This window comes from Nannobrachium achirus, assembly GCF_963921795.1.
Source record: "Nannobrachium achirus genome assembly, chromosome: 15".
NCBI lineage: Eukaryota > Metazoa > Chordata > Actinopteri > Myctophiformes > Myctophidae > Nannobrachium > Nannobrachium achirus.
The window spans coordinates 17206410-17232010 of NC_137822.1; the positions used below are offsets into that span (position 1 = coordinate 17206410).

General features: G+C 43.2%; 1 protein-coding gene across 1 annotated transcript in view; it reads left to right on the top strand.

Annotated features, from left to right (window-relative positions):
* unc5cb (unc-5 netrin receptor Cb) overlaps positions 1-25601 on the top strand; it is a gene marked incomplete at both ends in the record, with an annotated part of 120649 nt that overhangs the window by 37333 nt on the left and 57715 nt on the right. The window contains 2 exons of the mRNA XM_080743435.1: positions 310-413; positions 23895-24075. Of these exons, the coding sequence (XP_080599561.1) occupies positions 310-413; positions 23895-24075 (285 nt within the window). The remainder of the gene's footprint in view (positions 1-309; positions 414-23894; positions 24076-25601) is intronic.

Below are 25601 nucleotides of genomic sequence, written 5' to 3' on the forward strand. Positions count from 1 at the left end.
TTCCCTTTTGTATCGCAGACGTACCGCTTTCCCCTGTATTGCTTTCGCTATTTATGAGTGAAAATACTTAGAAAAATCATTACATTCTTTTTTTAATTAATGCAAATCGTAGCTTTTAGGGGAATGCTTTCTGAAAATGTTTTGATATAATAAATACAAAAATGTAGGAAACAAAAGTTAAGGGACCCATAAAAGTCTGTCTGCGACCCGCAAATGGGTCCCGAGTCGACCCACTGTTTGGGAACCAGTGATATAATGTATCTGTACAGTAATATGAACGTGTTGTGTTTTTCCTTGTGTTCCCTGCAGATTTGAGGAAGACATTCGACCAGGAGCCTCTTGGGAAGGAGGTGACCCTTGAACAAGAGGTGCTGCTCCAGTGCCGTCCACCTGAAGGCATCCCAAATGCAGAGGTATGGTTCAGAAGGAATTTCAGCTGACCAACTGGGTACAAGGATTCACTGTGGGCCCCCCATGAATGTTAACTATTGAAAAATAGCAGATATACAAGCTCACAGCACGGCACTGAGTGCCGCGCTGCGAGCTTGTATATCTGCTATGAAAAATCGTGAAAATGTCAGTGGTGCTCAAACATTTTCATGTCAAGGACCCCCAAGATGATATCACGGACCCCCATCTCAAAATATTTAGTTCCTGGGACCCCCCAGATGCAAAATTTGAGTTACAAATGTTTGCTTAAAAATACATATATTCAAAGATTTTCACACATTTTCACGACTTTTCAAAAATAGCAGATCTACGAACTCGGTGCCGCGCTGTGAGCTTGTATATCTGCTATTTTTCAATTGCTAAAGTTACTAGGGCCCCTCCACCTTGAAGGCATCCCAAATGCAGAGGTATGGTTCAGAAGGAATTTCAGCTGACCAACACAAGGTGTGTTATTTGATTCTTGTCATTACCGTAAGAATGGATTGTTTATTTTAACCACCGCGCTGTGCACCATCCAATCCAATAAGAAGAGATCACGAATAACTGAATTGATTGAGATGCAAGCATTATAGAGTTTTATCGATTGGACCCCATTAAAACGATCATTTTATAGCAGTGGTTTTCAACCAGTGGTCCGGGTACCTACAGTGGTCCCTCAAGGGGTTCCAGGTGGTCCCCAGCTAAATGATGTAGAGTTGGGAACCAAATGGACCCTTATAGATTCTTAATAGGTTTCATTTTACGCTATCAAGAGTTAGATTATTGCTAAACATCTGCATTACTTAATTTGTAAGAAGTCTACACAATTCTTATTTTGATCAACGTTTGCTTGTTTTATCTCTCCTATGATAACACATCAATACAGCATGGAATTGTGGACAGAATGTTAACCAACGATAACAAAGTATTCTACGGTTTGCGTAAAATCTCATCAAATGGTGGTCCGTGGCTCAAATGCTGAATAAATAATGGACCATGACATGAAAAAGGTTGAAAACCACCGGTTTATAGGATGATGATAGGCACTGTGTTGATGGAGGGGGAGGGGGGGGGAGTCTCCCTGGTGGAGGTGATGGTGCTGAACGACCTGGATGATGGAGACAGACCATGGTGGAGATAGGGTTAGGGATGGGACGATAATTGTTATTATCGTTTATCATGATAAAAAAACACTCACAATAATCGTATCCTTGAGATTTACATTTATCGTGAAATTATCCTCCGTCATGCACTGGGATGAATTCACCTTATATTTGCCGAGCTGTATAATCAGTACCATTTAAACCCTCTATAATTATTAAAACGGACCTGGAAATAACGTACTTGATACAGTCTTGCAACACGTTGCGTCGCAACACGTCGCGTCACAATTCAACGCGTTGTGAGCTTGTAGATCTGCTATTTTTTGGCAAATGTTTCACCCCAGGATAATGGATGTTGGGGATATTTAGATTATCGCGATAATATCATAAATCACAATAATGTCAAAATAATCGTGACATGAAATGTTCATATCGTCCCATCGCTAGATGGGCTAGAAGGTTGGCTGCACTATGAAAGAGAGAGTGACAGGTTCACAGGCAGTGATGTTTGTAGTGCGGCATTGTGTGATTGGCTAACAGCAAAGAGTCTGATTGGCTATATGCTCAGGCATAGAATTAGTTCATCAAAAGCTTAGAAAGCGTCGGAAAGCGGAAGTGAAGTAACACAAATCCCCAGAAAAAGAATGACCTGTAATCGTTGTTACAGTGTATTAATTTTACATCCAATGGAAATGTAGGCCTTTGCTGCTACTGTAGTTTTATGCACGGCCTAAAGCACTGGCCTCATAATGTCATGAATGGGGTGTGGGACTTCATGACTTAGCCTCGCATGGCTCCTCCTGAACAGATGCTAGCCGCTCCCCCCGCTCCTGGGCTACACAAACAGAGCTCCTTCCTTCACCCAAGCGACAGGGCGATGAGACCCTGAAACTCTCCCGACAAGCTCTCTTCCAGGCTCAGTGTGTTCCATTTTTATCTCTCACACATTCCCTCCACTGGCTTCCGTTCGATGCCTGCAGCCAGTACAAAACACTGGTGATGGCTTACAAGGCAACCAAGGGTATACAGTAGTACCTCCTTATACTTTCAGGACACAAACCAACTCCACAATCCGTAACGCTCACTTAGATCAGCTCTTGACACAGGAAGGCTGTTTGTCCCTTCCTAAAACACCCTGGCCAACGCTCCACAATGTGACACATCCTAGACTCCTCTCCCTGTTTGCTCCCATGCTGTGGAGCCTCCACCCCTCAGCGAGGACTGCAGACTCACTTCCCATTATCTGCTGCTGTCTAAACACTCTTCAGACTCCACCTGACCCCCCAGCACTGCTCATTTCTTGTATCCCTTCTTGTTGCCCTTTTGTTAGACGCTATACCATACAGATGTTGGCTACTAGTTCACATTATGTTCTGTTCTTTAGATTGTTTCTTGCTTGACCGCAAATGGTGAGAATGTTATTTAGATAGCATGTTGTTTAGACAAAATGTTAGGTTTGATGTTTACCTGCTGGTCCCCCAGTTTCTTTGAAGCACGTACAGCAGTGTTCTGTTTGCAATCTACTTATGTGACCATTACCCTTTCATGTGTTGTTGTTGGGGTATTTGTCAAGTACATTTTGTTGGCTAGGGTTCATGCCATGTACTCTGATCTTGCACTCGTACGTTGTTTTGGATAAGTGCCTATGAAATTTGCAGTCAATGGAAATTCTGTACATTTATGGGGAATATTAGACACATTTATTAACTTTTTCGCCGCCGTTGACAGTCCTCACCGTCATTGAAAGGGTTAATACCATGGCGCCGTTGACGGTGAGGACTGTGAATCTTACTGTATATACAGTAAAGATATTATTACTTACTTAATGTCGCTCCGGTCCCGCTCGCATCGGTAATGTCGGCGATTTGTTTACAACGCACGTTGGGCGTGCACGCGAAGTGAAGCTCCTCAATGTTAAGTCAATGGAGAGGCCCATAAAGAAACTTCATTTAAACAAAATAGCCATTTTGAGACATTTTGCAGCAGATCTAAATGTAAACAAGGCACAAGGCAGGGCGCAGCCATCTTCCCTCTTCTTGTCCCACACTGTCATGTGACTAGATGACGTAATCGTTGCCGTCAAGTGATAATCCAAAAAAACAAAAACAACCCCCTTCCAGCCCTTCAAAATAATAGCGGCGGCCTATGGAGGAAACCACGTGGCACCGAGGCACCAAGCAACCTTCAGATTAAGAGGCAGTAGATGTGTTAAGACACATAAACCCTAGAACATTTGATACCAAATAGTAGATCTACACAAGCTCATAACATGCCGCAATGCGACCCATTGTTAGCTTGTAGATCTGCTATTTTCAGTGAAGAAATTTGAGGGAAAGACTAGAAAACCTATACGGTATGTATAGAGCCCTGGGGTCAGTTAAGTATAGGATTTACGTGGTTAATGAAGTCAGTTTTGAAGAGGAGTATACTGTAGCTGGAGAGAAGTAGGAATAGTTTGAGGTTGTTCTTGCAGAATGTTTTATCATAATTTTCCTGCTATTTTGCAGCAAATACATTCACAAACCTGGAGGCTGGTTTCAGTAAACAGTATGAATGTCGTAAATTATTGAAAGGATACGTTTTAAATGACTTGAAATAGTTTGATGAGGTTCTGCATGTGTCAATAGGAGAAATGTTTCAGAAACATTTATAAAATACTGAGGATTAATTTCATTTCACAATACTTTATGTACACAGTAAAATACTCAGTGTCTATTTAACTCTGTGATAGTTTTTTGTTATGTGTATGCTATGCACTGTAGTAGATAGGGTTTAGGGTTAGTTTGTATCAGCAAGTTATGTTAATAAGAGTGATCTTGCATGTTATGCTAATTGTATACTATACAGCTTGTTTGTCCCTGTACTTTGGGGCGGCATAGCACAGGGGTAGAGAAACTGGTATTAGAGCACGAAGGGTATAAATCCCGAAGGGTTCCCAGTTCGAATCCGGGCTCCCCCTGAGTTAATGTCGAAGGGTCCTTGGGCAAGACTCTGAACCCCTAATTGCCTCCGGTGAGTAGGTTGGTGCCTTGCATGGCTTCCTCCGCCAACGGTGTATGAATGTGTGTGTGAATGGGTGAATGTAATGCACAATCTATGTAAAGCGCTTTGGATTAAAAGCGCTATATAAATGCACCATTTACCATTTTTATTTTACTTTTGAAGTGTTTGAATAATGAGTCCACTGCACAGATAAGTGTAACTTTCTTTTTATTGCAAAGTCATGCTTTTATATTTCTATTTGTACATTTCCTAAAGGTTGGACAGCCACCGGTATTTGGTCAGGGCGAGATAAATGTGTAGTTATCTGTGCAGGGGGAGAAGAATAAAACCAGCTGTCCCAAAAAGAGCTGCTCTGTATTATCCTGACTCAGTCCAGACTCGCACGTCTCTGCACTACATTGTTATGCCGGCATTTGAAAAGGTTCAGCTGAGATTTCAGCGACGCAGAGAGACAGAGGGAGGATGAAAGCCTAACAGCGGGAGGGGGTTATAGTGTTTTTGTTTTCGGGGTGTGTGTGTGTGGGGGGGGGGGGAAAGTGGGGGCTGAACCCTGTAAGGTCTGCGAGTGACCTGGAAAAGCTGAGTTAAGTGAGTGGAACTGCACTGCAGTTATCCTCACTGAAAGTGCTGACAACCTAAATGGAGGAAAAGTTTGAGACCAAGCAAGCACTCCTCCTGAAAGCTTCCCTTATTTCTCCCAAGCCAGCCTTTCAGTTCATTCTGTCGCTGCTGCTAATGGTGATTCTGCCGTTTGCTGGAAGCCTGTCTATCAAGCCCCTGATTGGTAGCTATTAACGTCTCAGCTGGGGCCCAATCAATGTACACCTGTGCTCCCAGGGAGCTTGGGTTGCTGCGGCAACGTTGCTGTGCTCTGACTCTGAGGGACTAAATAGGAGAGCTGTCACCATTAACCACATGAAACCTAGCGGTCATATTCTCGGCATGTCATAGGCAAATATTTGCCGAAAGTAGACAATCTCAACATATTCTCACCTCCAAAGCGTCAGACAACTGACGCGTTGTACTGCGTCGGACGAGGGGACGCTTTGGGTATGCCTACTGTTTCAAGTGTTGGACGCATTGGGTATGGCCAGTGGTCTAAGAAGAAAGAAAAAAAAAGTCGTTCCCGAAGCGAGATTTGATACCACTATGAAGGGTTTACCAGCCACCCAACGTTACCATTCACGGCACTATAAACGACGGAGCCGTGCCGTCTCAGGCACCGATGAGCCCCGGGAGCCGCCGCCGAGGGAGCGGTAGTGACAGAGTCGCCGCGGCGATCGGTGCGAATGGCGCATTAGCCGACTCAGCGGCGTTACCGAATTATGTGCCGTTATGGACAGAATAGTCAATTTTTACCAGGGGACTGCTTCCGCATCCGAATGCGGCTCAAAGAAGGGACTACGTTCCGTTATTATCCACGTTGTCAAAGATAAAAGCACAAATAAAATGAATTTCCCAGCCGTCTCCTTAGCTCAGTCCGTAGAGCTTCATGACTGCTAAAACTGAGACCCAGGTTCGATTCCCTGTGACCGGAAAATATTCCAGTAAACACATGTCGGCGACTCGGCGCCTGTGCCTCTCTGTTCTCGTCTGACCGTAGATGCTGTAAGCGTCCCAACGCGTCGCACGGGTGAAGCTGAAAGCGAGTTGGGAATGCGTCGGGGGGCTGAAGCAGAGGGGGTGAGAATGGGCTGCCAAGGTACAAGGTCACAACATGCCACGGCGCACCAATGTTCTGCTTTCAGGATGAAGTCAATGCAGAAGTAATGAAAACACTGCAGTTCTCATTCATGGCCCAGGAGGTGACGCTAATTCCAATAAAAAAAATCCATCAGAGACAATGGGAACTTGAACTGACTTTACAAATGATTTTATTAACACATTGTGTACTTTTCCAGACTAAAGTCGGGATTTCAAACCCAGCCGCGGAGTGCTTTTACCGATTAAAGTCAGTATATCCCTTTTATATTAATTAAATAACAGTAGCGTGCGGTCATTGGGACCAGCGGGTGATGCAAGAACTCAATTTCCCATGATTATTTGGGAGATGACGTCATCAGGAAGTGAAATCCTCCGTTGGCTTCAATGCAATCCTCTGTAGAAAAATGACTTTATCTCGTAATTTATCTCCAGATCGCGTCGATCGCCCGTGCAACGGACAGTCGCGGTAACAAAATTTCTTCTCCAGGTGAAAGAAATCATGTTCGATCAATATTACAACGTAGTGAATTTCCACAACATGGACACGTTCGTGGCTTCTGTGGTTCTTCAATCAATGGAAAAACCCTGGCGTTAACAAAGTCTCTTACCACTTGATATGTATATATTTTTCTTTTTCCCTCCCCCGTTATTTGTCTTATTATCTGTATGTATGATTTCCTGTATGTCTTTTGTCTTATGTGTAGTCAAAGTCTGTTAGTCTTGTTTGTCTGAAAAAAACCCTGAAAATAAAAAATAACAAAAAAAAAACAAAGTAAACCTTTTCATGCTTTTTTTTGTAAATGATGGTCCCATTCATTCTAAAATGTATGATAAAACAATGTATGCTTTCCGGGCTTGTGGTTGGGTTCTACTGAGTGAAAACCCACCCCTCACTCCCCTTCACACCAATAGCACACGGTTTCCGGTTTGGTTGCACTCGCAGCCATTTTTCAGCTGAATTAGAGGCTTCACAACAGCTCTGTAGAAACCAATGGGTGACGTCACGGTCCCTTCCATTTGTTTTCACTGTGACCTTGCAGATTGTTTATTTTCCGCAAATAGATTTGATGTAGAGTAAAAAAGGTGGGGAAAAGTATATTCTAGTCAATGAAGTATAAAGGGTTTAAGTGTTTAGAAGCTTAAAGCATATGTAGGATACTGGCTGACTTTGGTATTCAGGGAGGGTGATGGCATGAATTGGGAGTTAGTTTAGTGGAAACCACAATGTTTTTCTCTCTGGTTGGCTTTCTTCAAGTTGCTATGCTGATTTCAAAGAGTCCAATAAGAGTGGACAGTTGTGTGACAACCAGTCCGGTACGACGCATGCACCTTTTTCAGCACTTCAAAGGAAAAAAAACACACTTTAGATTGATCGGCGACATTCCTCTTTACTTCACACGTCTAATTCTGACAAGGTGTGGTGATGTTCTTGTTTTTCCTAGGTCGGTGTACTCTGTAATGTGGACAGAGGCACACGTCCAAATCCATTAATTACTCACACTTACTTCATCGCTAGAATAAGGACAAGAGTTCCATTCCACTCTCTCTTGTTTTTCTATTTTCTGACCTTAAACACAGCTGTCCCAGAGGGGCTGGGGAAAAAAAAGAAAGAGAGGGACAAACTCAACGCTGAGGGACTTTTTTCCTCTGTGTTTGTCAGGCGGTTTTGCGCACACAGGGCCCTTTAGAGGAAAAAAGACCAGGGGAAAAGCAGATGGGCCCAGTCGTCTGTGGTTACATATGCATCTACAGAAATATGTAGCAGCGCTCCCTGTGAAGGAAAGATCTGTCATATTTCAGCCTCTCCGAGAGAAAATAATTGGGAGAGAGAGAGAGAGAGAGAGAGAGAAGGAGAGAGAGAGAGAGAGAGAGAGAGAGAGAGAAAAGGGAAGGAGGCAGAGGAAGACTTGTTTTTTTGTAGGTTTGTTGGGTTTGGAAGTAGTTTGCTGTTGTCAGTGCTCCAGTGGGTTGTCAGGTCTCTGTGTGGCTGGTCTGTGCCCAGGCCGAGAGAGGGAGAGGCTGGCAGCCCCGGCAGCGCTCTGGCTCTTCCACAATACCCATGCATGCTCTCACTGTGCTTTAGTAAATCATTTGGATGGAGTCTGGTGAATAGAGTGGTGGTCGGTAGGCAGCACGGTTCAAATGCTGTTTGTTTGTGAGGAGAAAAAGAAAACGACTCGAAATGCATATTCTATATCTGCAAATGAAATGTATATATCTGAGTATATATATGGTTGCACTGCATAACCACACGTCTGTTCACACATGGACGCTTCACACATAAATACATGCACATACTGCACAGTACCTAAACAATGCCTCTTACACACACATGCATGCACACACACACACACACACACACACACACACACACACACACACACACACACACACACACACACGCACACACACGCACACACACGCATGCACGAATGCACACACACACACACACACACACACACACACACACACACACACACACACACACACACACACACACACACACACACACACACACACGCGCGCGCTTTCTATTTTGGCAAATTCTGACCACATTTTGCACAATCAAGGCAGCCAGTTATAATTATAGCAGTGATAATGTGGGTGGGATTACATTTGATGCTGTTTTGATGGGGAATTATCTGCATTATGTATTGGTGGAACAAGTAGTCATAAAAAAGGTTGTCATTATAATTTAGTTCCATAGTAATTTTTTTTATTTTCAACTTTTAAAACGGTGTCTGAATAATGGATTGTTTCCACAATGACTCACTATGCTTCTCCTAAAAGAAGAATGCTGAGGATAGACAATAAAACCTTCAGTGTTCATTTAACCATTTATAAATCTTGAGGGTTCTCTCAGAGTTAAATTAACACTGAGGATTAAACTGTGTAGAGAGGCTCCCTATCAGGCGTGTTGGGTGGTTATGTTGTTTTGAATGGAGAGACTGTGTTATCACTACCCTTATGGAAGATATATCTTTCAGAACAGACACAACACATTCATTCTCTGAAGTGCAGTCCCTTTGAAGCAACACACACAAGCACGCACGGCCGCACGCACACTTGCGCACGTACACTCACACACACACACACACACACACACACACACACACACACACACACACACACACACACACACACACACACACACACACACACACACACACACACACTCACGCGCACAAAGCAAACAAGCGGTAGACATTTATGTTGGCTCCGTTCACCACCATTACCAGTGGAACTTTGGCCTGGAAGGGCTGAAATGCTGCGAGTGAGGTTTCCGAAATAGCACAAGGATTTAGTCATCAGCATGAGTTGTACGCTGTGAATACATTAGACACTGCCCAGTCCTCCCCAAAAGTCATTGTTACATATGTTTCCATCTCCATGCATAATTGATATACACTTCTTCTTTCTGGGCAGAAAAGGAGAGGTGATTTGGTGGAAAGGGCCTTCTGAACTATTTTTTTTGTGTGACACAGGACTACTTAACTATGGAGAGAGGAAAATAAAGACATACTATAGACTAGATGGGGTGGGAGAACTTTCTAACAGGCCCACAAGGGACCTTTCCATTCATTACCTCCATGAAGCTCTTTCATTAAACCCCAAAGCGCCCGCGCGCAAGTGACAGACATCAGTCGCCCTTTTTTGTCACGCCCGAGAATATGCGGAGAGCTCATAAAACGGACTTAAATCTGCTTTGTGAGAGAACGCTGCCGCTTTATCACGCCTCTCTCTTTTCTTCTGCCACGGCCTCCATCTCTGTCTCCACTTCACAGCACTCGTGACAACCCTGAGAGAAAGGCAGGGTTCAGAGGTGATGCGGAGCCCAGAGCTGCTGAGCCTGTTGCCATGGAAGCAAGATTTTAATTCAGGCATCTCCTCAGTCGTCCGGGGTCCTGCCGTGTTATCGTGGGTAACGAGTCGTTGGCGCTCTGCGGGGAAGAGGCCCCGCTGCCATGCTTAAGTCCAATGGTTTTACTGTGAGGAAGTCCAGGGAACACAAAGGATTTTTTTCCCCCTTTCTTTTTGCTTGGTACTCTCTCTCTCTCACTCGTAGAAGTAGACACAACATTTTTATGGTGAAACTAAGTTAGTAGATGAATTATGAGTGCTGACAGAGCGGAATTTGAGAGTATCGTTACAGTATGTACTGCCAAGGGCCAGCTTCTAGTGGTTCCATGGTGTCAAAGTATAATGCTGGTTCAGATAGTTTGTTATTGAATCTCAACCATGTTTCTGCAAAACCTTTTAGGCTGATAGGCTCTTGGAACACCTCTTGATTGGGAAAGCTGTGCAGCAGATCCAGTTTCCCTGTTTTCTCTCATACCGTGTAAATGTCAATGGGCTGCACTTGATGCTTTTAGCCCCAGTTCCACTTAACAGGGGGAGGTTAAGGCTTAAAGTACACAGCGGCTCGTCAGGTCACCTTGTCAGGGGAACGGCAGAGTTTCCTCCCAGTCGACGCGGTGCGAGCCGGGGAAGCGGAACATGAAGGCGGTGAAGGTGTCAACAGTAAAAGCACTTCAGAGTGCCCAGTGGAACAGGAAGTGTGTGTTCATTAAGGCTCCCCCTGGGAGAGAGAGTGTCAGGAGGCCAGCTCCGATCCCTTTGGCAACGAAGCAAAGATTGCCCTTCAGGTGTTCAGCTGTCAATCACCGCATGGTTTCCTGTGCACAGGGCTGTGATTCAATCTAACTAGCCCTTACCCGTTCAAAGATATGAGCTCCGAAATGATGTGCAGTGTGTGGGTTATGGGATGTACACTGTGCACACAGTATATGAGGGATGGAAAGTAACTTTAACTGGTGCTTGCATGCTAATATGTAGGAGCATGAATGTAAGAAATACCCGTTCCATTTAACGGCTACAGAGATACTGTGTACCGATCTGCATGATTTTTGGACAACATCTGTAACAGGGCACCCCCCCCCCGTGTGTGTGTGTGTGTGTGTGTGTGTGTGTGTGTGTGTGTGTGTGTGTGTGTGTGTGTGTGTGGGTTTGTGTGTGATTGGCCTGAACAACAGCGCCCCTCCCTTAACATGTGTGGTCACAAAAGGTACTGTAGGCTAAATAGATATAGATACACCATAAAAATGCTATTATACAGCATACGATTTGTGAAAGTGACAAACGGGCTTCACAGTTATGTCAGGTGTGTTCATATGCTGATGGTGATGCGATTTCAGATCAATTGCTCCAGCCACCGAGGAGAAACGCTGTTTCATACAGACAGACACTCACTCACTCACTCACTCAGACAGACATTCGCAAAATTATAGTATAGATAGCGCTCGCTCATTCTCACCCTGCTCTGTCCTCTGCCCTCCTCCCGCTCTCGCAGCGGTCGAGTCAGACCCGAGAAAACATACGTTTCCGTTCCAAATGGCAACGGGGCTTTCCTTTTTCTTTTTTTCAGACCACCTATGAGAACATCTTTATTCAATCCTCATGATGTTACTCAAAGTGTTATTTCCCCATCTTGGATCGAGTTTTCATCAGTTTTGACTTGTATCAAATGCCGATGAATGGGCTCTTTTCATGGCCGTCATTACCCTCTGCCCCCGCACAAAAACCAACCTCACTGGTGGCTTGGGAATCTAAAATTATCTGGTGGCTTGGGAATCTAAAATTACCATAAAGCTAGGGAAACCTTGATATATCTGGGTATTGCATACAGTACATCACATTAAGTACAGTATCTCAGAAAAAAGGTTTTAGCAAAGTTTTTGTGATTACATTGCTCACAAGTTCTATTCTTAAAAGCTTTGAGCATTTTAACAGTACAGAGATGGCTGCACCACTGAAGATGAAGCTGGCTCTCATTGCTATTTCTCCTCTAGACTATAGTGCTACAGGCAGGACTGATGCTTTTTGCTCTTGGCTAGAGCCACATGTACAGTATGTCCTATGGACCCCAGGAAACCACTGCATTAACTGTCCCACACACTTCAAACACTGTAGTGTGAGCTAAAGTTTAGGGTACAGTCTATTTGGATCCATTTGTATATTGTTGTAGTTACAGACCCATGTCCATTTTGTTCCTAACTCTACTGTAGCTGGAGACCCCTGGGGGCTACAGTAAGAGACGACAAATCAAACAAAGCAAATTAGCAACACATTTTAAAGACTAATTAGCACTAGTTTTGTGTTTACTTTTGTGCTCACATTAAACCACCGGTAGTAAGAAAATAATCTAAAACGTTACATGAAATCTGTGGGGTTCGTCATGCGTTTCTTATATCACAATATTCCGCCATCATATTCTTTTACATCGGTATTAAAGTATAGAAGCATCATATCTATATCTTACTGTAATGGGTTATTTTACAGTAGGGCACCCCAGTACATTCTGGCACATTAATATTTATATAGACACGATTTCCACACTCATAATAGTACTAGCAGATGCAGAAACATATGGCTTGTTGTCTCAGAGCAAATGATTGAATAATCATTCTGTAACCTTTCGTGGCTTATCCTCCAGGTGTGTAATTCAGTGAAGCCGATACAGTATGTGCGGCGGAAAGGGAAAATGAATAAAGATATTACTAGTTAGAGATATGCTGTGTGAAGAAGCAGTAGACCCCATTATACATTCTCTGTAGACAGCAATTTAGTTTTTCACATTTAATGTATGCATTACATATTAAATGATTGTCTTCCCATTCTATTTCTTCTCACCTCTCTGTCCACCACTGCAGTCAATTTATGATTCAATTTTGATACAGTAGTACAGCAATGCATAATGAATGGAGTTGCTCTTCACTGACACTTAAAAAGTGAGTGCATGGTATAGTGTGTTCTGACCCATGTTTAATAGCACTAATTAGCATTGTATCAACACTTGATACAACAGCTCAGATTACACTGTAGTATCCTACTCAACCATAGCCCACACACTCCAACCACAGTTGCCTCCATCCATCCATCCATCCATCTTCACTTATCCGGAATCGGGTCGCGGGGGTAACAGTTCCAACTGAGACCTCCAGATTTCCTTATCCTGAGCAACTTCCTCCACTCCCTCAGGGAGTATACCGAGGCGTTCCCAAGCCAGTTTGGAGATATAATCCCTCCATCTGGTCTTTGGTCTGCCACGGGGTCCCAGTGGGACGCGCATCGAGGACCTTCCTCAAAGATTTCCACCTTGGAAGGAGGTTTGACTTTGTTGTGTTTTCAACCCCCGAAAACGCTGTTGTCGTCTAAACAGACGGCAAATCTGACATTTTATTTAGCTGTTTTCTATTTTGGTTCCGGTTATACGCCATGAAGTCATCGGGCGACGTGACCCATAGTCCATTCAGGGCTCGGCTTTAAAAACAAATAATAACTTAAGATCAGCTCTGTGTCTGACCCGGAGCCAATGAAGGGATGCCAGTATAGGGATGTTCAATAAACAAAAGAATTAGAACAAAAAAAGGGTAACAAAATAAAACAAACTGCATTGTAACTTGTGATTAATTCTGTATAGATTTGAATGCACAATATATACAAATGTGTATTCATTATACATTATATTTCAGTATACTTGGATCACTGCTGCTAAAATGATTCCTCAAGGCCAAGGGACTTTATCTTATTTTTTTCTTTTTTTGTCCAGTTTTTATATCCATCATTTACGCCATTACGCCATCCTTTTATCCCAAACAAACACAAAAACAAATTCAACATCTTCTATCTTTGTTACTCGTACCTACCATCATTTAGGTATTCACATATCTCAGTATATACCATCCCTTCACCAAATAAATAAAAACCTTCATTATCCTCATACTGACAATAAAACATCCCATCAGAACATCGAGATCAAATACCAAGTGTATTTTTCTATTGGGATAGATGCCACTAATTTATTTTATATCCTTCATTCCCTATTAGTATTCCATAAATTACATTACATTATTATTACTTGTAGTCTTCTTGTTCATATTATATCCAATGTTATTATTGTTGTGTTGTGCTCTGTTGTGTCACAGTTTTGCGGACTTTGCCACACTAGCATTTCGTTGCTTGTACCTTGATGAGTACTGTAATGACAAATGAGTCTCTTGATTCTTGATTGCGTGTGCCAGTCAGGAGTCTAGCATCGGCTAGACTCAATAACAGGGGCTACCAAACAAACAACCAAACTAACAAAAAGCAGAAAAGGGGAAACAAAAAAGAGGTATAAAATAAAATAAAATACTAAAAATAAAAATAAGTGTGCATTACAGCTTCTAAAAAGACTGACAGGTCCTCCCACCAGACACAACTCAATATACAGTACGCATCAACAGCTGAGAATAGCAGCTGACATCAACCACTGATAACAATTTATTATTACAATTTACAATTTAGGCATTTAGCAGACGCTCTTCATCCAGGCAAGGACAGCACAAGGTAGACGCTTTTGTTTTGTTTTATCGACCAAATAAAAGTACTTTTTAAACACTGAAAATTATGTTCTTGTCAGACGACAGGTCACATGACATGAAGTGTAAATCAGATCTTGGGGCAGTCTCTCTGGGCAGAAGACCAGCAGAGCCAGCCAGCCCAGGAGCCATCCAAGCTAAAGACAAGCTCCTGTGACTCTTGTGACTGACCTTCACTGTGTCTTTGACCCCTTCCACTAATGAGGACATCTGTGCACAGGGCCTCCTGTGTGTTTGCTCTGTAGTTCACACACGCACACACGCACTGAATGACATTGATTAACCACTTGAACTCATTCTGAGCGGGGCACTCAAATGATTGTAACCCTATAACCCTAACCATAACCCTAAACAAAAAATTAACAAAAAACGAAACAAAAAAAACAAAAAACTAAAAAACTAAAAACAAAAAACCCTATACCTTATATTTCAATCACTATGAGTCGATATCTATCTATCCATCGATCTATCTATCTATCTACCATCCATCCATCCACCATGAACATGGCCCAACCATATACTGGAATTTGACACATGCTTGTTACCTGTGGGGCCTTGAATCCTTTATTGTCACATCACTCTATTGCCATGACATTTGGAGGACAAACTCTGTACTTTATTCCTTCTCTGGTTATTGTGAGTTACAGTGTCCACTATCCGTTGGACAACTTTGTTCTTGTGGTTTGTCTGCCTGTCTGTTTCTTTTTTCAGTATCTAGCCGGTCTGTCTGTCTGCCTCATCTCATTTGTCAGTATTGTCCTGGCCCCTACATGCCTATACCCGTCTGTCATTTAATGCTTCCGTCGATGACAGATGTGGCTAGATCTGCGTTATGTTTTCAGATTGTCTGTCTGTGACAGACATTTGACACAAATGTCCACTTGGACTAAATGATGAACTGACTAAAAATAGGTGGTCAAAGATGAAGGTTCACCGTGACCTTACAAAACATGTTAATTAAATTCTTTCTAAGTCATCTGTACATCTGCTATGAGTCTGGAACTACATGGATGGATCTGCAACTGGAGGTATTTCTAGTTGTCTCTTGTAACATTGACTGTTTCTGGTTATGTCTGTCTTCTTTCTCTCTGTCTGTCGTTCTCCCTCTTTCATGTGCCTCTCTTTCATTCATTTGTCTCCTTGTTTGACAGAACTTTTTGACAGCTGACATGTGGCAATTTCACTGTTAATGACAAGAATGTGCCAATTACCCTCCCCGAATGTTCCACTGCCAAACAGACACTAATGAGCAGTGTTTGTTGAGTTGTGCGGGTGTGGGTATGTGAGGTGTCTGGGTCTTTGTGTGTATAAATGTGAGTGAGCATGTAAGAGCATGTAAGTGGATACAATGTCTGTTGTTGAGGCATAAAGGCTAATCGCACAACCCTTTTGACTTCAAATACAGCAAAAAAATAAGAGGGGGCCTAATAACGGTGTGGCTTCACTGTGGAACTCTGACTTCATTTGGAAAAGTTTCAGCCCAATCTGAGCACCATTGACTTCCAGCATAAAATGAATGTTCTAAAACGTACAGAAATAGTCACAATGTGTGAAAAATATTCAGGGAGTTACTTTCTTGGACTACTGGCAGAGTGCACAAGGACATTTGGCCATAATTGGTCCAGCGATTTGCACAAATAGACTCGGACAGACAGAAACATAGACCCTCTTCTATAAGGATTGGCCTCTCCACTATGTAAGACTCTTGTGCAAGTAAAGGCTTCCGGTTGCTGCACGCACCGAGTACAAAACACTGGTGGTACCACCAACCAAAAGCAACCCCATCCAGCCGTTCAACCCTTCCCAGTTAACACAGTATGCTGTTCGTCCTTTCCCTAAAGCACTCTCTCTATAACACTCTAGCTGTCCTTGACTCATCTCCCACCTGGCTCCCAAACTGTGGAACAAACTCCCCATTGCAGTCAGAACTGCAGGCTCACTCACATCTTTCTTCTTATAGTTTGAAGACTCACATATTCAGACATCCCCCCACCCCTTAACATTCCTCTCTCCTTGTATCCCTTCTCACCTTTTTTCCAAAGATCCTATAGTTTACTGATGCAGATATATCTTGGTCAAATGTTTGTGTTACTTAGGTTTGTTTTTTTCTTCACCACAAATGTTAAGAATGTGATTCAGTTACTGTAGCATATTGTTTAGTAGGATAAAAGGTGTGAACATTGTTCTTTCTGCACTTTACATATTGTATATTTGACTATTTACCTTGTTTGTTCTTGCTTAATCTCATACTTTTAAGTTGTTCTGGCTAAGAGCATGATCTGCTAAATGTCTAAACTGTAATTTGTAAATGATAGTTTAAGCGTGTGGGAATAGAGTATATTCACAGTCATACTGTATATACATAAAGTGTCTGTGTAATGGGAGCTTATATGACTGACATGGCGACAGCATGGTCTTCTTCGTGAGGGATTTTCCCGATGTTTGCTTTCATCTCAAAGACATCAGACTCCATCTCCTCCTGAGCCTCTGCCTCGGGTTCAAGGCCGGCAGCCATTGCAGCCTTGTCCGAGCGTGCTGAGCGTGCCGCCTTTGTCATGCCATGCCATTCGCCGCAAAGCTTTATGGGCCCGGTGCTGAGGATGTTCTGCACGGGTGAAGCGGAGGAGGCGTCGGAGTACAGACCCATCAAAGTTGGGTCTGTGACGTGGGTGGTGGTGATAGGTGTGGGCCTCATCTCTGTGGGCCCCTCCGCTGGCCGGGTCTCCGGGGCGATGTCTCCGTGCTCCAGAACCTCTTTCTGAGCTTCCTCCTCTGGTTCAAAGCTGCCAGTCATTGCGGTCTTCTCCAAGCCTGGCAAGTGTGTCTTCATCTCCTCCACGTTGAGGTGCACCTCATCACGTAACTTTATGGGCCTGCTGCTGAGGATTCTCTGCACGGGTGCCGCGTCGTTAAACGCCACAAAGCCAAAGTTAGGGAGCTTTCCACCCCTCTTGATGCTGAGCTTCAGGACCGTCCCGTACTGCTCAAAGTACTCCTTGAGCTCTGCCTCGTCCACGTCGTGAGGGATCTTTCCAACAAACAGTTGGTGGGCGTCGGGATACCTCACTCCCCGCACCTGTGTCTCTCTCGTCTTCATCTCCTCCACGTTGAGATGCACCTCTTCACGTAGCATTATGGGCTTTTCGCTGAGGATTCTCTGCACAGGTGCAGAATCATTAAAAGCCACAAAGCCAAAGTTGAGTTGCTTCCCAACTCTCTTGATACTGAGCTTCAGGACGGTCCCATACTTCTCAAAGAACTCCTTCAGCTCGGCCTCGTCCACGTCGTGAGGGAGCTTTCCGACAAACAGTTGGTGGGCGTCGGGGTACTTGACTCCCCACACTTGCACCTCCCCCTTCTTCCCCTCCCGCACTGGCCTGGGGCCCTTATGTACAGCTGGCGGGCCTCCCAGCGGTCTCTGTGTTGTTGCCTTCACTGCCGTGCTGGCAATTGTTGTGGCCTTGAAGGAGCGAGTGAAACGTGTCTTCATCTCTTCCACGTTGAGACGCCAGTAGCCGTGAAGCTTTATGGGCCTGTTGCTGAGGATGCTCTGTACAGGTCCTGAGTCGTTAAACGCCACAAAGCCAAAGTTACGGGCCTTCCCACCACTCTTGATGCTAAGCTTCAGGACTGTCCCATATTGCTCAAAGACCTCCTTGAGTTGTGCCTTCTGCACATCGTGAGGGATGTTTCCGACAAACAGTTGGTGGGCGTCGGGGTACCTGACTCCCTGCGCCTGTGTCTCCCCCTTCTTGCCCTGCAGAGGGAGATGCTTTCTGGTGACGGTCTCAAATGACACAGGGCTGCTTTCCTCCGGAGTAGGGGGAGCTCTTGTCTTCTCCATCATCATCATCATCATCAGTATAAAAATCCAAAAACTATTTTAGTATTTGAAGGGATTTCCTTTAATCATGACAAAAGGTCTGTTCTATTATCATCTATTTTATTCTCTTCTGTTCCATAGTGACTGTGACCTGCCTTTTAAAGGTCAAATTCAACAACATCACAACGTCACTACTACGTCATAAAGGGCAAGTTGTGACTTGCACAACCTACCTACATCCAACAATATCAACCAATAAACACCAATATACAACACAAGTCCAAGTGCTCTTATGTTGTCTATATAGCAACGGTAAACAATGGGGACCAGTTTTGAATTGCAGAACGCCTGAAAGCAACCCAATTTAGCTAAATTGAACTTGAGACAATTGAAACTAGACACATATTCATAACAAGACAAGGTCTAATAAACGCTTGGCTTCCATGTGGCTCTCAGACTTCATGTGGTCAATTTGTGATGTATGACTCCATATTTGGGCAAGGTTTCAGGTCGATCCGACAGCCATTGACTTGAAGTTAAATAAAAAGTGTATACATAGCCCCAGACACACACAGACTCACGTCACAGACAGACTCACTGACAGACCCTTTACTAGATCGCTCGTCTCCTACAGAACCCCGCCGTAAAAACTGTAATATTAACTGGCTTGCCGGTCTACATATCCTCCGACCACCTAGTCATAGGGTGCGCTTGGAAATGTGAACCATGCGCACCGGGGCAACATGCAGGGACATGCTGGGCCCCTGATTCAGCCCGGGAAAAAGAGTTGTAGAGGCCTTCATTGCGCGCTATAGAGAGAGATCTCTCTCTATAGCGCTGCTGCTACTCAAAGATTTGCCATTTCAGATCATGACAAGTGACAAGCCAGTGGGCCAAATTACATGAGTTATATTTCGTTGTTGTCGGGTGGAAACCTTGTACGTCCAAAACCATTTTAAAAATGATTTAAACTAGTGAAAACACACGCACGCACGCACGCACGCACGCACGCACGCACGCACACACACACACACACACACACACACACACACACACACACACACACCAGTACATACACTCACTTTCCCTGTTCCTTCCTCTGACATGAGGTTTCACCCCTCATCTTTCCCTTCGTTCCTCTCTCTCCCTCACCCTCTTCCAACTGGCCTAAAAAGCTCTTTTGTTCCATTTCTAATGACCTTCTCATGCAAAAGAGCTCTTGACTTGAGAGGCTGCCTCTCTGATTGGTGCCAAAATTACTACCTCTTTGTGTCACCTGTCAATCCCCATTACCGGGACAGAGTTCACTTCCTGTAGCCGCGTGGTTCGCTGAGGTGTGACTCTGGAGAGCCACTGTGTCCATGAATTGAATTCCATACTTTCTTTGACGTTCTTCTTGGCAGATGGTGATGGTAATCTAGACCAGTGGTTCTCAACCTTTTCAGACCCCCAAAATAATCATATTTTAACTGGGGACCCCCCCCCCCCCCCCCCCCCCACCCCGCCCTGACGAGCACTAAGAGTTGAGGCTTTATTTTTTTTTACATTAGAACACAGTTCTAATGTTTTCTGCCTCAATGTTTGACAATTTGACCAATATTTAATTTGTCATTTTAGACGTATTAAAAAGTCTTCAAATTGTCACTTTAGAAATGTGCATATACCCTCTATACAATTAAACTTTATGATGGTTTGTTTACTGTTGAGTGAGAAAACAATGTTTCACATTAGGTTAATCATCTGGGGACCCCCCCCCCCCCCCCCCCCCCCCGCCAAAAAATAATAATAATAATAATAATTTGGGGATCCCCCTGGGGAACCCGGCCCACAGGTTGAGAACCACTGATCTAGACATTGTTTCAGTCAAGTTATAGGTGAGCGCCCCACACGCAGTACTACTCGTATTCACTGACACTGAATCTTGAGCTTTCATTAAAAAAATAAAAAATGAACTGCAAAATCCCCAGAACCACTCACTATTAGTAACCTGGGTCTGTCCGTCCGTCCGTCCGTCCGTCCGTCCGTCCATACCTATGTCTGTCCATCTCTGTCTCTCCATCTTGACACGGATGGGTTCTTTTCTGACCTGTCAGAGTTCTGCAGTAGTTACAACAATGTGATATACTGCATACATTTTTAAACATTGCAAATTCACACTGGAGACTGAATCTAAACACAATTGAAAAGAAAATCTCCAAAATGGCTCATGCATGCATGCACACGCGCACAAGCAATTGGCCTTTTCCATTTAAATTAATTGATGGAGATATGTTTTAGTGTGTGTTAGATGTAATCAATTTAGCCTCCCGCCCTGTGGATCTGTGGCTTCATAGGTAATCCTTATTGATTTACGCCGGTAGAATTTGATAATTACCAAGGGCATCATTGCAGTCATTATGCTGATTACATTTGTGGGATGAATTTAACGTGCATCAGATTGATGCATGGATGAGAGCCCTTCACCTCTATTGGTATGCATACAGGATATTACCAGGAAATAGCTGTTTGACTGGGGATCATCACTCTCGTATAACCTCTGGATGAAAACATAGCGTCGGTGTCGGGTGTATGTCCAAAACCTTTCGTTTTGTATTTATTGTTTTAAAAATGAACTAAACTAGTGAAAATAGCAGATCTACAAGTTGTAGATCGGCTGTTTTCCGATCTACAACACCTTGTAGATCGGCTGTTTTCACTACTTTTGTGCGACAGCCTTGTATGATGAAGCGGGACTTTACTTGGTGAAAAAACATACAAACTTGAAACTTGGAGATACAAGGTTTCTGCCCGACAGTGACGATAGGCTATATTTGTAGCTAGAGACTACACAGGTCGGTGAACTATGCTTGCATCAAATATGGCTGCATCTTTCGTGATTGTTACATTTGTGTCCCATTGTAGCTTTTTCAACAGATTCCAAAAATATGAAGTAATCATAATGAATAATAAATATTATTGGTAAATAAAAATGATGTTGATGTGAATTAAGGCCACGCATTTCATATCCTGAGATTTAGTTTTAGATCTATTCTATCCAGGTCTGTTTTTAATACCGCTTAGATTTTAGTTTCCTGTGGTCCATATAATCCAGTTGTCACTGACTCATTATTCATAAGCTTTCTTCATTAATCACGTAGTCAGTGACTAATAAAATCTAATCTCTGTGGCTGTGAAAACACGCTTTTTCTTTAAGCAGATGAGGGGGAATTGTTTGCTGTGTAGCGGCCGGTATCCTGTTGAGAAATGAGGTTGATATCTAAAAGGAATCTGTGAGTGATAGAGACGGAATAATTGTGTCTGTGTCTGTGTGTGTGTGTGTGTGTGTGTGTGTGTGTGTGTGTGTGTGTGTGTGTGTGTGTGTGTGTGTGTGTGTGTGTGTGTGTGTGTGTGTGTGTGTGTGTGCGCGTGCACGTGTACCGGTATGTTCTCATCTCCTATGCATTAAGACTCGCATCAAGCAGGGCTTTATTGCGGTGTGTATGTGCGTTGGCAAAGCTTAATTTCAGAACTGCTAAGGAGGGGGGAGGGGGATCCTATCCTCCCTGGGCCTGGATATGTGCGATTGATTTAGCAGATAAATAAATGTTTATGGAGGGAAACATTCATAAGCTCCAAGTCGGTACAGAGAGCATAGATCAGTGCAGTCTATCAATTAAGTCTTACTGATATTGTGTTTGTTTTTAGCATTTCTTAAGATGAATTTAGCACAAGAACTGGGTGTCATATATTGAGTTGTTGGGGAATGTTTAAGCATGAGATAATTGCACGATGAAAATATTGACTTCCTGGGCCTCTCAACAGCAGAGCAAGGATCTCAACTATGAAAAAGGCTTATGTAGCTGTATTTTAAAAAAAGGCCTGCAACTCAAGATGTGTCGCGAATCGCAATCTTATCAGAAGATCCAAACTGACGCTAGTTTTACAACAATGGCCAACGCAGAGCTCCTCTGTGTACCTGTATGTTGTACTTGCAATTTGACAACAGTTGTGGGTTCTGCCACGAGAATATTATTATGTCTTGGCAGGGCTGTTGCTTCACTTCTTTAAGGTGTAGAGATGGTCTCTCATGACAGAGATCCTTTACAATGCCCAGCAAAACATCCTGCTTATCTTCCCCAAGCGCTGCTCCCTGACTCTTATCTAACACCAGGCCCTGCTCCTCAAGAGATAGCACAATGCACAGGAAGTTCAACTGTTTAGTTCTAACTCTGTGCCGCGCTGTGTTGTGTTTCTTCACCGCTGAGGGTGTTTCTCAAGGGAAAACCAGAGAAGAAAACACTTTGAGGCAAAGTATCTGAAGAGCTTTTAGAAGCATGTGGAACTCTATTTGAGCCACACAACCTTTACATTCCCCGAGGTGAAAAAAGAAAAGGTTCTTGGTGATTTACAGCTAAATAAGGGTCTAAACGGACCCTTTTTCTGTGCTATTGCCAATAACTGAATTTTATTTAGAGAAGTACAACTCATAAGAAAATCTCAGGGAGCTTTGCAAACTCGAGAATTTCCTTTCTCCACTTTCTGACAGGGCTGCTATTAAAGTGCTACTTTGTTCTAGGAGGGAAATAAAAAAGAACATGATAGCTATTGACTTTTTATAGCAGGACCTTGGAGACATAAACAGTTGTGTTGTAGACCTGCCGCTGATTGATATTGGGGAGGTTAGGCGAGAAAAAACAAATACGTGTTGTAACCACTTTCAACCATGCCTGTTATCATTATTACGGCATGTCATTTTAGATGAATTCTTTTTTTAAACGTTCAAAGATTTTCCAAAATCATCTACATTTATCACATTTGGCAGCAAAAATATTTTTCAGCCAAATTCTCAAAAATAGCGTAAGTACAATCTCACATTGGCACATGGCCAGGGGTGTCGCACCAAATTCTGGGCCCTGGGATTCACTGCATTATTTTCTGCTTCAACTATTGAAAAATAGCAGATATACAAGCTCACAGCCGTGCTGCGAGCTTGTAGATCTGCTATTTTGAAAAATCGTGAAAATGTGTGCAAGTCTTTGAAGGTTTTTTGAAAAACCTATGTTTCTATGTCAGTGGTTCTCAAACTTTTTCATTTGAAGGACCCCAAAAATGATATGTATTTGGCCACGGATCCCCATCTCAAAATATTGTGTTCCAGGGACCCCCCAGAAGCAAGATTTTATGCAAAATGTTCACTTAAAAAAAAAAACATTTTCACGTTTTTTTTCAAAAATAGCAGATCTACAAGCTCGCTGTGAGCTTGTATATCTGCTATTTTTCAATAGCTAAAGTTTAACATAATGAAGGCCCTGTACATGGCTGTCACTGTCACAGTATGATGTCTGATGTGTGTCTTTGGAGGTTGACTTCTTTCACTCAGTCACTGATCTCCAGGATGTTGTCTTTTCTCTCTCTCTCTCCATACAACCGTAGGTGGAGTGGCTTAAGAATGAAGAGATCATTGATCCAGCAGATGACAGAAACTTCTACATCACCATCGACCACAACCTCATCATCAAACAGGCTCGTCTCTCGGACACCGCCAACTACACCTGTGTGGCCAAGAATATTGTTGCCAAGAGACGCAGCACCACGGCCACAGTTATCGTCTATGGTAAAGCACTCTAGTGTTGGTTTTAACAGCAAGTTTGGGTTTAGTTTTAGTCATAGTCTTTTGAACAAAGTTCCATTTAGTTTAGGTCATACTTTAGTCATCTGAACAGTTTTAGTCTAGTTTTATACTAAATCTACTAAATATCATAATTTTTAGTCGACTGAATCTACAGTTGATTTTGTCAAATAAAATGTATTTTGTCAGGCCTTGATGGCATCATAATGGCAGATTTTACACTGCTGGTTGCATGCTGGAAATAGCCGCTCTACCAGCTCACAACGCATTGCGAGCTTGTAGATCTGCTATTTTCAGAGCACAACACCTGAGCATAACCAAACATAAAATGACTTGTCTTTTAGTCGTACCGGTAGCTTAGTTTCTATTTGGTTTTGATTCAGTTTCCGCCACTGAAAAAAGGTAGTCAACGAAAAACAATTCGCCATAGTTTTAGTGGACGAAATCAACACTGCCTCGAGACGCACGTATTGGCTCTCACAATATTCAAACGCCTGACAGTCTGTACTTTGGAAGCTCTCAAAATTATTAGAACTTTAATTTTGCCTGTGCAGTTACAGTACATAAATATAAGTCCTACTTGAAAACCCAAATGGAAGTCTATAGCTAGCTACTTAGCAGAAATAGACATTCAAAAATATCTTTTAAAGATTTTTAAATATATCTCTGTGAACACCATGTCCCGATGGGCCGAATGCCTGAAGAGCAGATGACAGCTTCCTGTTTTCAACTTTTGCCTGGCAGACTTTCTATAGCATTCGAAAGAGTGTGGAAAGTCTGGCTTGAGAGACTAGAAAGCACCCCACTCACTGTCAGTGAAATCCAGTGTTCAAATCCCTCACACTCCAGGGCTCCGATTTACCGTGTCCCCCCCCCCAGTAGCGTACTGTATGAATCTTGTACATTTTCTTTTTATTTGCTTTGGTGTGAAGCCTGGTCACAGGAGGGAACAGTCAAGTCAATTCTTGTTGAGAGGAGAGATGTTGGAATCCATTGAGGTACTGTATCAGCTCAACTCCAAACAAATCAAACTGCATAGAAGATCCCCACGTCTCTCCCACTGTGTGTAACATGTTCACATTTTGTTCCAACCTGAAGGAGTGCAAACTATGGAAGGATTCCTGTTTTATTTTTAAGTGAGGCGCTCATGTGGCTCGGCTTCTAGCAGTACTTAAAGAGACCCCTGCTGTGAAATCACGCAGACTCACCGACCACCTCTCCCTAATTTCAGCTCTCATTGTTATTTTTTACAGCACTGGTGTGAAGTTAAACTTACAACACCTACTGGAGGCTAGTGGAGACGGGAAAGAGGAAACAAGTGGAGGATTTTTTTCCCCTTCTGTGAAAAGTTTTCATACTACATTATGTGGCACACACACACACGCACATACTAGGTAATTTCATAGCTACTATTAGAACCAGTACAAAAGTACTGAATATCCTTAGCACACACACACACACATGCAGCTAACGTAGGTGGAGGCTTGCATGAATCGATACTCTCGCCGAGG